We start from the raw sequence: 13,331 nt of genomic DNA, 5'->3' as shown, positions 1-13,331 counted from the left end.
TTCTGATCCTTTATGTCACACCATGTTTTTAGACAGAAGCGAGGACTGGAAATGTATTTGAAGACAGCATAAGCAAAATTCTCCTAATTCTGACTCTAGGATTTTGCAATATAGTACTTCGTAAGTACTGCAAGAGCTGGCAGCACTTCTGCTCTGCAAAGGAAGAGCTCAGGCCCTGGCCTGATGCCACACAGCGTGTGCTTCGTGCAAGCATGGAGCAGCTGCATAGCTGGTGGATGTGGCCTTGGAAGATCTCATCTGACTGGTCTGAATTCTGAAGCAGTTCAGAGCTTTTGAGGCAAATTGTTGGCCCATGGAGGGGGAAACCCAAGGAAGTGCAGCGCTCATGCTTTGTACTGAGGGGTCTGTAAGCTGTTGGCAGGTTAGAGCAGTTGAGTCAGGGAACTAGCCTGGTCTGGACTCCTCTAGAGTTCTAGGTTCTAGAGAAAGGAAACTGAAAAAGTTTTGTATGTTCTTCTCTTCATCAGGCATACCAAATGCTCTTTGGCCACAGCTGACAGCTTGGATGATACTTTTTCAGTTAGGTGTTACTCAGGGGTTCCTGTAGAAGGATTAACGTTTGGCCTGACCCTCAAGTCCCTTCAAAATGCATTGTGTCAAAGTACTGTCTATATGTGTCAATAGGGACAAGGCACACATTCCAAGGGTACATATCTAGCATTGTTGTAGCACCTTGGGGGACATCAGATCATCAGATTGCTAAGAGAAAGCCCCGTCAAAGAGAAACAACTGGGGCTGGAAGAGATTAACAACTGCGTGCAACTCCCCGGTTTAGCAATTCATGTCGATGCATTAGCCTATACAGCGCCGCTCCCCCAGTATCCAAAAGGGTGCTTCAGGAGCCGTGGCACACGTTTTCCGTGTCACACATTCTCATCTTGCCTGAGAAATGCTCAGATGAAGCACAGGCATATGAACACACACATGCAGGAGTCGATGAAGGAATGAAGGTGTTCACACCTGAACCTCTTTAAAGCCGCCTGGCAGACAGCAAGATGAATGACTGTATTCTTTATGTGAATAAATTGGATTATAATAATAGCATTCTGCAGCTGAAGCAAACTTTAAATGTTGTGCTCAACCTTTCATGAGAGGATTTAACTTAATTTTCTTAATTAAAGGGAAAACGTTACTTCTTAACAACATGTGCCACACGATGGCAGCATAATCCAATGAGACAAAAATTTTGGCTGTCATCGCTGGGAAACATCGCAGTTTTTAGGAGACAAATGCTGTGTTACAAAGCCACAGTACGTCTGAAAATGAAGCGCTGGCAGCATCTGAATAGCTCTTTTGCACTGCGGAGGCTAAGTGGCACAGTGGGTTAGTACCGTAGCCTTTTTCTTCTGGAGACTCAGCCTCACATCCTGACTGAGCCTAGAAATGAAAGCACGTTGGGTGGTCTCATCTCAGTCCCCATTTGTGCATATCACAAAACCACCAGGCAATTTGGCATGGCCAGGAATTGCTGCCTGGGAGAGGAGCGGGATTCAAATAAGAGAGGAACTGCAGGTCACAAGCAAAGCAAACCACCAGATCTGTGAAGGGAGGTTTGTGTAGCACCTGCTCCAGCTGAAGGACGGTCACCGTCCGTAATCAGTACTAATTTTATTATGAATAAGTTTGCACCGTAGTTTATTCTCTTTGTGTGAACTCCAAGTCAGATCTTTATTTTATCCTTCTCCCTACTGCTGTTCATGGGAGTTTTGCCAGCGAGAGGAGCCAGCAAGCACCACGGAATTTGGCCTGTTTTTATGTACAATTATGTTGAACAAATTCATTTAGTTTTGTTTTGAAGAAAGGGTAATATAAATTCTTAAATACACCTCAAGTATCTGCAGCACAGGAGATAGTAGTGCAAAGGTACTGTGTACTAGGGGCAGATCTGCAGGGTCTGGGTGGTACACGAGACGTGACACAGGTGTCTCTCCTCCTCCGTTGCACAGGCTCCCCACAATCTTGATTTGTCTGGAAACAACCCTGGTACTAGGGCAATGCTGTTGTCCCCATTTTATTGATTGGGAACTAAAACACAGAAAAGTTAAATCATGTCTATGTTTATGAAGCAGACCAAGAATACTAGCGAGACCTGAGCCTGGGTGTATGGAGACCTGCTGCTTCTTGGAGGAGAAGCTGTAAAAATGAAGAGTATAGCCAAGCGACCAAGTGGGATGGATGGAGAGAGGAATATGGTACTGTGGAACATGAGAAACTGCTCGAGGCATTGAAATGAGACATGATGCAGGAAATGAATACAAGTTTAGGAGGAAAAATAATAGTAACAATAGAGGAAAAATATCAGGGAAGAGTTATTTTGTATCATTTTTTATCAAATATCCAGGAGTTTTAAAAGGCTTTTAGAAAGCGAACAGTATAATGAAGAGAAAAATATAAGCAAACAGGAAAAGCAGAAAAATGTGCAATGTCTGGAGAAAGGAAGTTGTAAAGAACAAAGAAAAAACATTAATACAAAAATATACTGCTAAAAATGCAGTTTGAAGCAAATACTTTTGAAGCTGTGCCAACTTCTGTAAACACAATTGCTTTAAAGTGAGGAGATACTATAGAGAAGTTGAAATACTTCATTTTGACATTTTCCTACAAAATGGTTCAATGGTTTTTTTTCTGAATTACAGTTCATTTTACAGCTGAGTTTGTTTTAATTTAAAATACAGTAAAAGGAATCCAGAAGTGAGATAGGATGTTTAGGATGTTTCAACAAGTGGAGAATGAAACATTTCATTATACCTGAAAGAAACTTTCTTTTTTCTTTTTTTTTTTTTTTTTAAAGCAATCAAAAAATTGTTTCATGGTGTCCTGGAAGAATATTGTCCCCAGTTTTTCAGTTCTCTCACTGAAGTGAAAAATCAATTATTTGTGCAGCCCTAGTTGTGTAATGAGGCATGTTGAAGAAAAACTTTGGTTAGAGTTGCAAGTGCTCCTGTACTAAAATTTTGGAATTTTAGATATATCTGGGTATCTGAGAGACATCTGAGGAGCCAAGTGGGGGAAGAGGGGAAAGGAAGAAGCTCACCACGCAGGATTATATCATCTGACTGCAGCTCTCTTTCTTTGAAGGAATTTTGTTGCCTCACTGATGTTGCAATTCTGGGTTTTCAGTGTAGCGTGGAGGTGGACAAGTCCTTCTCCATCTTCTAAGAGTCTTTCCATCTAACTCCATCCTTCCAGGGTAAGCCATTCTCTTCAGAAAGATGACACTGAAGTCCAGGCAGGGAGTGATCTATCAGTTCTTCTCAGATTTTTTACCCTGTTCTGGGAGATGGTTGATCACACTAAAAGCCTAAACAGATCACACACTGTTGATCACACCTAGCACACCACCGATCACATCAGAAGCCACTCTTCTGTACCATTTCCATTGTAGCATTATTAAACCAAGCATGTGTTATAGAGTTAGTTGAAAAAAATGCCCTAAATTTCTTAGGAGTTGCGACTGCATTGGAACACAAATGTCACTTTGCAAATTCAGTCCTTCAGAAGGGAAGACAGAAATACTTCCCTGTGCCAGTAGCTGATTACATGCATGGTCACTTTGCTTTATACTGGCCACACACCATTACAGACGCATAAATTCTTGCCCAAGGATGGCATGGCTGTTTTGTACCCTGATTTCCAAATGAAAACACTGCTGACAAATTATGGAATAACCAGAGATCTTCTGCATGGGGGTACAGAAGACTAAGCAAGGCCACTGTGCCAGTAATATCTCCAAGTGAGGCACTAACGCTCCTTATTTAGCTTTTCCCATCACCGTAGTAATTCTAGAAACACAAAGATTGTTCCCCGTATTGAGTAAATGACTGTGTAGATAACTAGAAAAAAACTGGGAAAAGCTATGCTTATGTAGTATAGAACACCATGTCTTCTCTGAAGTTTTTTTACAAAACTGGTTGCATTATATATTGTTTTCACTCAAAATGCTACAAACAAATTTCCTAGAGGTCATTGTCCAGTGGCTTGTCATTGTATGTTCAGGAAAGCAGGATTTCTCCCTGCTGCCACCATCTGCTCCAACCAACACAACTTTCCAGATGCAAGTGGTTCAGCTTGTGTTTTATATACCTTCCCAGCCCTTCTGACAAGACATTCACTTTCATTAGATGATAACTGCTAGCTGATGTTGTTGGCAAATGAACTCTGACCCCATCACAAACCACTTCTATGAGAAAAGCAGGGGATTGTCTAGGCTGGCTGTAATGTTATGACTGTCTAATACCCCCGTCAATGGGTGTTTTCCACCACCTAATTATACATCCCAAATGAACTGGCAGCTTTGCAGTAGCTGAATCATTGAAAATGTAAATACTTAATTTTTAATGTGTTTTGCAGATATCAATATGAATTTATATACTTTAATTTGAACAGGATAAACATTGGTTCTTTTAATTTTTAATGTTCTTCCTTGTCCCCTTCTACTTGTTTATTTTTGTTCATGAAACCGTAAGCAGAGGTTTGAAGTGAGGAAGCCTTGCTATATCAAAGCCCTGCAGTTCCTGAAATGCCATATTATAAGTTTGTGAACTCTGAGTTTGTGTGAAGCTTCTGTTATAGACCCTTTGAAAGAAACTTTAAATCAGAAAAAAGCAGTAATGTAAAACTATTTTTATTGAAAATACATCTACAAAGTAATGTTTCACAATCCACTCTGGATGCATACCAATGCAGTACCAGTGAGGGATGGGGAAGGGAATCTTTCTATAATACCTGATTTTTGTAAGAACAAAGTTAGTATAAAAAAAGATCACATTCTTTGTGACACAATTCATTTTTCTCAGCTGATGTCATAGAAAGACAGCCATTTACATTGTCTTTGCAATGTATTTCCAAACAGAATCTTAACAAAAAATTAAATCGTTATGCCATAAATTCTACAGTTAATGTTTATACACACATTCTGAATACAGTATCTATATAAAAATATCTCTAAATACATATCAGAAAATGCCTGTCTGTATCCTAGATCGGCATTTTGTTAGAAAAACCCCCAAACCACATTTGTTTTGTTTTAGTCAGAGACCTGTTTAGAGCTTTGTTGGTTTGATTGCTCAATGCTCTGTATTAAACCCTGCTCACTTCATTCACTGGAGAGTTCCTGCTCATACTGTCTGGGTTACCCAGCTGGAGGAGATGGGCAGGAGTTTTCAGTCCTAAAAGAAGTCTTGCCTGGGAAAAGATTTGCCTTCACCCAGCATGCTAACATTTTCACTACAGTTACTTGTACACAGTATTTATGTTCTTTTAGTGACAGAAACATATTGAATGTTTTTTGAGAGGTAACTGGGGCATAGCAAGGGAATCCTTCATTTCCATCATCAGAATTTTTTGGTAGAGGGAGAGAGAAAGAAGAAAACTGAACATTTTAAGAAAAAAGATCACTCAACACTATCGTGCCTGTTGATTAGTATTTTTTCATTCCCCCAACTGTAACTGCATTATAAAACCTTCCACTTTAACCTTTATAATAATACAAGGCAAAAAGGAAAAACTACATAATTTATATTTCTAAAAAAGGGCTTCATCAGGGAATGATCTTGAAATTAACAAAAAATGCCACAAGATTACAAGTGCATTGTCTCCCTTTTTTCATTCTTTTCTTATCTTTTCCCTGAAAGAAACCTACAATATTGCGATTTAAAATCCTTTCTAATTAAAACTTCAACATTTATTATAGTACTGACTATTTTGCAATTTATATATTTTTCCTAGTAAAAAGTAAAAAAGCACCCATTAGTTTTGCTTTCTAAAGGGTTATTTTTTCTTTTTGAGATGCTACTGATAAACACCAGGATTTCAAAATTTCACATTGACATAGGGAGCCTTCTTCAGAGGGAAAAAAGTAAATCCAGCTAACAGCTCTGATAACTTATCAATGGGATGACCAAGCATTTGGGAGGTTTCCAATCAGAAAACCTCCTGTTGGTCTCAGGGGTTCAGATTTAGAATCCAGTCCCTTTAGGATCTGAGCATCTCACCCTTCTGCACCTTCTGCAGAAGGCTGGCACTGCCTTCTATTCCTATTATTGCTTATTAAGTAGATAACCAGTGTATCCAGGGTATGCTATAGGTTGTTTTTTTTTCCAAAATGAGATGAGATGTTTTCTGTCCCAGAGTCAATTCAGCCTAGGACCTGGCTCTAAAGAACAGATTGTTCAACTGAGTTGTGGTATTGAAATTAAGGGGAAAAATCCAGACTGGAGGTACCTACGTATATGTAAATGTTTGCAAGCCAGTGGGAGCTGACTAGGCTAAGTTTTTGTCAAGATCAGCTGAGGCTAATATGACAAACTGTGTCTAGATAAAATAACTTTCTTAGAAATATTTCAACTCAGCCGATAAAAGAGCTCATCTAGGGTATATTTTTTATTTATATAGCTTCCCTCTTTTTATCCTTTTGATTAATGTCCTTCTTTTTATTGTCTTGCTACTATTTTAACAATGATATAACACTAGAGAAAAAAATCAGATAAAAAAAGCAAAAATCCTGTAAATTTACTTAGCTGGATGCAGTTACCAAGTTAGAAGTATTGCTTGTGTGTTTAGATGTTAGGAATTTTGCAACAAGTATTTAAAAAAATAAAACCTTTTCGGTCTCTGTTGTCTGTTTTTACTTTCCAGTTCATGTTAAAAAAAAGTTTCACAGGACTGAGTAACATATACACTGAATTTTGTTTTTATTCGATTGACAATCTCTCTTTTTTTATCCCCAGTTAGCACATGTCTAGCAGGACCAGTGTTGTTGCCTGTCAATATTTTTAAGTGGGAAGTCAACATATAACACGATCACTGCTAATTAATTCTTTCCAGTGCTACTATAAAGGGAGAAATCAAGGAATAAATGAACTCTGTGATTTTAAGATACAAAAGGCTGGGAAAAGTGTGTATTTTCCACACTTGTAATGTTGGACTCACGCTTTCTCTACCCTACATCTTGGTTTCACTATCTAATGGCTTCTCACTCTCATTTTCTTGTGAGATCAGTTGGTATGGTTTCTTCATTTCATTCTCCTCTATCACAGAATTACCCATTTCAGCATCCCTGTTCTTCAGCTCATGCCGTGATAAATGTTCAACAATTCCTGCTCCAATGGAGTCTCCCAAGACATTGGTAGTGGTACGGAGACGATCCCTAAGGAGAAATAGTAAGTTAGCCTTGATTTCACTTGTTCAGGGAAACATGCAGACTAGATGTTAAAATGGCCTTTAAATAGCTACTAGATGATTCAGCTGTTTCATTCATATTTCTTTCTCTGAACTGTTAATGCCATTATTTCTTCTACAGAGATTAACAAATACACTAGGATTTGGAGTCACAAACACATTAATACTCTTGGCAACTTCACAGCAAGAAACAGCTGAGTGATGAAGATAACAAAGGGAGCATATGGCAGATGCTTCTTGGAGGCATTTTTGTACTTCGGTGGTTTGGGTTGATATCCTATGAACACGTAAGCCAATGAGAATCTACCTTGCTAGGGTCATTTCTCTCCTTACCATGACCTATGGTCATTAATTTAGGGTGGAATAGTGCTGAAATAATGAAAATTAAACTACGTCTCAGCCCTCTCAGAAGGCTTTGCCCAGAAGAGGTAGGAGTCAGATTGACGAGGAGTGCCTGGCACTGTTACTTAGTAAGCGTCCACATATATAAGGCTGTCTGTGGGCATGTGATTAGACAATCGTTTGAAGACACTATGTTCTGATAACAACATGGGCAGCTTCTTGCAGGGATCACTTAAGAAAACTGAAGGGTAAAAGCTTCTAGAAACTATAACTGATAGGTGTTAGATGAAACAGAGGTCAGAAGAAACCTGCCTTTGATTTTCCCCATATACCTACAGGTGTCAGTTAGTTTTCCACAGACAGAGGAATGGAAAAACCGAGGGGCAATACATCTGATGGCTGGATAAAAGAATTAGACAACTGGTTTTCATTTCTCTGTCCATGGAGTGACATGTAAACCTTTCCTAGATTAGATAGTCAGCAGGGCTGCAAAGAACCGGGTTGGATCTGAACCAGCTCTGAGCCTGATTGATGGGAAGGTTTTCATTGCCATCCTACAAAAATAGAAGACTAAAGCAATTATTTGCTAATTTTGTACAGTGCGTCTAAAATTTTTCTTAGTACTCTAAGGATTCAGATTTTTAAGTAACCCTTTTGCATGCAAGAGGAGCCATCATTAACACCCCTCACCATCTGCTCTAATACCTTAACCACAAGAAATTGTGATTCTTTTTAACACTTCCTTCCAACTGTCTTCCACAGCAAAAGCACACCGCTGATTGCAGTATTGCCAGTATGTCCCTGGCTGTTGTACTTCTAAACATGGTCTAAGCCTTTAGTGACTCCATAAAAATACTTACAAGAACCAGTCCACCGCAATGATAAGAGTGATATCATCTGTAGGCAAACCTACTGATGTAAGCACAATGACCATGGTGACCAGTCCAGCTTGAGGAATGCCTGCAGCCCCAATACTGGCAGCTGTAGCTGTGATGCTGTGCAGAGATGGGAAGAGCAATTAATTGCATTCCATAATAAACTCCCCTTATCACCTGGCAAACATTAAAAACAGATATGAAGCAAGAAAGCATTTGCTCAGGAGTACATAAAAAGATGATCCCTGTCCCTTACCTGAGCACTGCATAGCTGCAGGGGGGTATGGATCTTTAATTCAAAACGTTTACACTAAACCTTTATCCAGAACCCTTGAAACAGGATTTTGTTAGGTGTAAATCCCCTACTAGATGCTAAGGGCTAGACAAAAACATTATAGCTACATGCCCACACCCACTGAACAAACTCACTCCACAAGCTTGAACATGTTAAAAGAGAAGTTGAGGAGGTAATTTTGTCCTGGCAGATCTAATGCAAGAACTTTTGTTCTCTATCCATCTCACTGTAACTTCACGCCAGATGAAGTATCTGTCCTCCAGCAGCTGGCGTTCTGCCATCAGAAAAGAGAAAGCTGCCAGAAACCCTGTCAAGATAGTAACTTGACAGAAATATTCACACCTGGTTTGAGAAGAATTTATTTTGTCAGGTGGTTTGGCAGGGAGTAGCTCTAGTACTAATGAGCAAGGAACTATTGCCCTAGATTGTGAAGACAGTTAGGCCTTCTGTTGATGAATATTGAATTAAGCTGGTGGTTTTTATGGAGAGAAGCACTTCTGCTTGAAAATCTTCTACATTCCTGGTTCCACCGTATCTGTACCGTCAGTGTTCCAGAGTGATAAATACAAGTGTGTCTGTCCTGCAGTGTCCCTCTCTCTCCTTGCTGACATGTATTTCTTCTGCACATGTACCCATCACCCTTTCCTCTTAAACTGTTTGAGTAACATAGCGAAATTAATGCATATCAGCTATCATTGAGTGCTGTTTAGTGGGTTGTTTGCTGTTCTATTTCAAACATGAAGACTTGTGTGCTTGAAAACATACCTGTTTCCTCCACCTCTGTCTGTTGGTGTAATAAAAGATGCTAGTGCCCTTTACACAGCTTGCTCTGCTTGTACCCTGAAAACATCAGGACCAGTAAAACACTATCTCTCCTAGAATTAGCACTGCGATGCTCTTATGCTGCTGCTCTGTACATGTATCTGGTACTGATTGTAAGTCTGTAGCTACCAACAGCTGCATGAGCCTTTAAGAAAACTTAAAAGCCATTAAAAACCGTTCTTATTGACTCTACTAAGCGCAGTGATAGGTGTGTCATGTTACAGTTTTTTTAAGGTTTACCTAATGGACAATACATGCTGGGGGGCATCTTCTGTGCAGATGTGATTCATTACAGTTACTCATCTGCTGTTAGCAGTTCTTGTGTTTAGCACTAGATGGTTTCATTTAATCCCACATATAACAGCAAGAAGGAGTCAACACAAAGGTGCTGTTATCAGACGTAGGTAATAATGGCTTCTGTACCTGATTGTGATAATCTGCCCAAAGTTCAGATCAAAGTTGTTAACCTGTGCAATGAAAATTGCAGCCAAAGCCTCATATAAAGCAGTTCCATCCATATTGATTGTAGCACCAACTGGGAGTACAAATCTCGTAACTCGTTTGTCCACTCCGTTTATTTCTTCTAGACACTTAAATGTAACAGGTAGTGTTGCAGAACTGAAACAGAAAGAAAAAAGGTAATATATGATATAAATTCTACAAAGAGGGAATGAAAAGAGTGTCAGGCATTGTGATGACAAGAGAGATTGTTCTGTTTTTCTTAATTTTTATGTGATCTACCAGAATATTTTTTTTAAACATGCAAAGGCTGAACTTAAAGACTTCTAATGACAGACATTCTCCTAATGCTCTTGGAAACTTTTTCTAGTGGTTAATTACTGCTACTCTCTATATAGTCCCTAGTCTGAATGTGTCTTAACTTCAGTATTTTGATATGAGATTCTTCTGCTAGGCAGAGGAATCTATTTAAAAATTCCTACTTCTCATTTTTTATGTTAGGATTCAGTCATCCCTAAACATTGTTTTCCTGAAGTTATACGAAATAAGCTATTCAGGTCTTCAGTGAACAGTAAGTTTTCTTTTTTTTTTATTTGCTGGGCGTTTTGTTGGACGGTTATATTACTTTACCACTTGTGGGTTAACACCAATAGGCAGCTAAGCACCACACAGTCACTCGCTTACTTGCCCCCACACCCTGAGTGGGACAAAGACAAAAGACAAAGAGAACAGTAAAAGGATAAAAACACAGGGGTTGAGATTAAAAAAAAAATAAAAAAATTAGTGCATCAAGGATAAGTGGAAGAAGAGAGAAAGAAAACAAAGCAAAAGAAATGATGCAAAGGCAATTGCTCACCACCTCCCACAGGTAGACCAATGCCCAGCCAGTTTCTGAGTAAAAGATGGCTAGCCTCCCTAAAACCCCCTCTTTGACCTTTTTTGTTGCTAAGCATGATGTATATGGCATGGAACATCTCTTTGTGTACTTTCGGTCATATGCCTGGTTGTGTGTCCTCCTAACCTGTTGCGCGCTCACTGGTGGGCAGACTGAGGAACAGGGGAGTCCCTAATTCTGTGCACTCACTGTTCAATAGCTAGAGCACCAGCATGCAGTCAGTGTTGTCTTGGTCACAAATCTAAACCACAGCACCATATGAGCTGCTATGAAGACACTTAACTCTGTCCCAGCCAGGCCCTGTACACTTATTCTTGTTCCCCTGCTGCTAGTTCCAAATAAGATATAAACTGTAATTCCATTTGAAGATGAATGCAACTGAACATTTGGGCTTCCTGTGCTACAGGAGTACCCAGTCGGCCCACGGGATGCCAAGATCCCTTTCAGAGGCACTGCCTCAGGAGGAAGGATAAGGTGGCTGCCTCTGGGAGCTGCCTGGGCTTGCTCTTCTTAAGGATATATCTCTGTATCTGATCACACCAAGGTAAAGAGGTTTTTCAAGACTCAGCAATTCAGATTACTCTATCTCAGTGACCTCTTCATTCTTAGCTACTTATAAAATGTAAAGTAAAAAAGGACTGTGGAGGATTGTGTTAGAAAAATAACTCTTTTCCGATGGTCAAGCTACAGTTGAACTTTAAGCAATTTTTAAATCCACTTGTAGTATAGTATGCTCTTTTGCATTAATCCAGGTTCTTGCTGAGAATCTTGAGCACACCAAGTGGAATGTCTTACAGAAGCTGGAACACATCCTTTTAACACTGTTACTGTTACCCACTGAAGTTGTAGTTTTGTTTTATTTTCTCTTAAACCATGCTGACTGACATTAGTTTTATTAAATCCTTTTAAAAACCATTGCTAATCAAATTCTCTTTTAGGTGTTTCACAGATTTGCAAGGATTGATATCAATATGTCAAATGTGAAATTAATAATTATCTCTCTCTACCAATTAATGTACTGTCATGATTTTCTTAAGTCCTCAGGAGCTTTTTCAATGGTAGAAAACTTAACCAGATTCTACATCAATGCTCACAATAGCTTCTTATCCAGATCTTCAAAATAATTCCCAACACCAGGGACTTGTATTCAGTAATATAGAATACCTGACTTAGAACATCTGACTTCAGGAGACAGTTTTAAAATCTATTAAAATGAAAGGTGTTTTATGAAAGGTCATACGGTATAGAAATGTATGTTTTATTACAATAATGTTTCCTGTCACCATAGATGCAAACAGGTTTTTTTATTCACATGACATGCCTATGACTTCCATCAAAAAAGAGCCAAAGTGGCATTTCTGTTGCAGGTTGTGTATCAATCACTGGCTACCAGGATTTTGAGCACAGAATGTCAGCTGCAACGAAGGGCTGTCAAGCTCACTCAGAACCCCCGCTGAACTTTGTTGTTTTCTGATCCGTTTTGCCATGCATGTCCTTTGCCAGCTGCATCCTTTACCAGCAAGCCACTACAAACTGCTTAAAAATCTCAAACACCGAGGCTAATCAAAATCACAAGTGTTCCAGCCATTCAGTCAGCATCAGCAAACAGGCTCATTTAATCTCTGTTCAGGGATTCTTATAGAAAATAGAGTTCAAGTCAACATAATAATTATCTCTATAGGAGAGCGGCAGGTCTGAAATAAAGTATCCAAGTGAATACTTGAATACAGAACTAACCAACTACATTAGGCATCTTTTTTTCCTCAAACCAGTAATATTATAAAAACAGTATGGCCTTAAGATACTGTATTATACCTTGAAGATGTTCCCAGAGCTGTGACTAATGCCTGGATTAAGCCTCCAATAAATACCCAAGGGTTCTTACGGGTGATCAGGAAGTAGAGAAGAGGTAGGACAATGACAGCATGAATTAGCAAACCAATGATAACTGTTACAGTGTACATGGCCAGCTGACCACCGATCACACCCATATCTTCCATCTCAACAATTTTTCCAGCAATCAAAAAGAGGATTCCAAGTGGAGCATACCTGAAAATAAGAAATCAAATCAGTATTGTACTGAAGAAAACAGAAATTCACTCCTCCATTCATACCTTTTGTGTTTATACACATGCACGACTGTAGGATTTCACTGTAGAGGTGACTATTAAAAAGCAGTTCAACAGTTTAACTCTTTAATTCTTAACTGTTCAACCTGGATTAAACCACAGCAGCAAATGTTTCTGATAGGCTCCATTGGATTCAGGATCTGGTAAGGGTTTCAAGATGTACAGCATGCCTTTCAGACATGTAGGTAGATGAGCTACCTTTGGAATTCGAGTGACATTCAGAAGCTAATTTGGCCAATTCTGTTATAATTCTGTATGTATGCAGGAAGGCTCAGCTGACAGTTGTAGACTATACAAGTGCTCAGTTCTATCAT

The 13,331-nt window shown here is 39.2% G+C and overlaps 1 protein-coding gene across 1 annotated transcript in view; it reads right to left on the bottom strand.

Moving 5' to 3' along the window:
- Window positions 1–2,775: 2,775 nt before the first annotated feature.
- The window catches only part of SLC1A3 (solute carrier family 1 member 3), a 74,972-nt gene continuing 64,416 nt past the window's right edge, over window positions 2,776–13,331 (bottom strand). The window contains exons 7-10 of the mRNA XM_080372146.1: window positions 12,704–12,937; window positions 9,958–10,152; window positions 8,403–8,537; window positions 2,776–7,168 (exon numbers count right to left, since the gene is read on the bottom strand). Of these exons, the coding sequence (XP_080228272.1) occupies window positions 6,964–7,168; window positions 8,403–8,537; window positions 9,958–10,152; window positions 12,704–12,937 (769 nt within the window). The 3' untranslated portion in view covers window positions 2,776–6,963. The remainder of the gene's footprint in view (window positions 7,169–8,402; window positions 8,538–9,957; window positions 10,153–12,703; window positions 12,938–13,331) is intronic.

Source organism: Falco punctatus (assembly GCF_963210335.1).
Source record: "Falco punctatus genome assembly, chromosome: Z".
Classification (NCBI taxonomy): domain Eukaryota; kingdom Metazoa; phylum Chordata; class Aves; order Falconiformes; family Falconidae; genus Falco; species Falco punctatus.
Note: the sequence above shows the minus strand (reverse complement) of the source record. Positions and strands in the feature narration are given on the sequence as shown.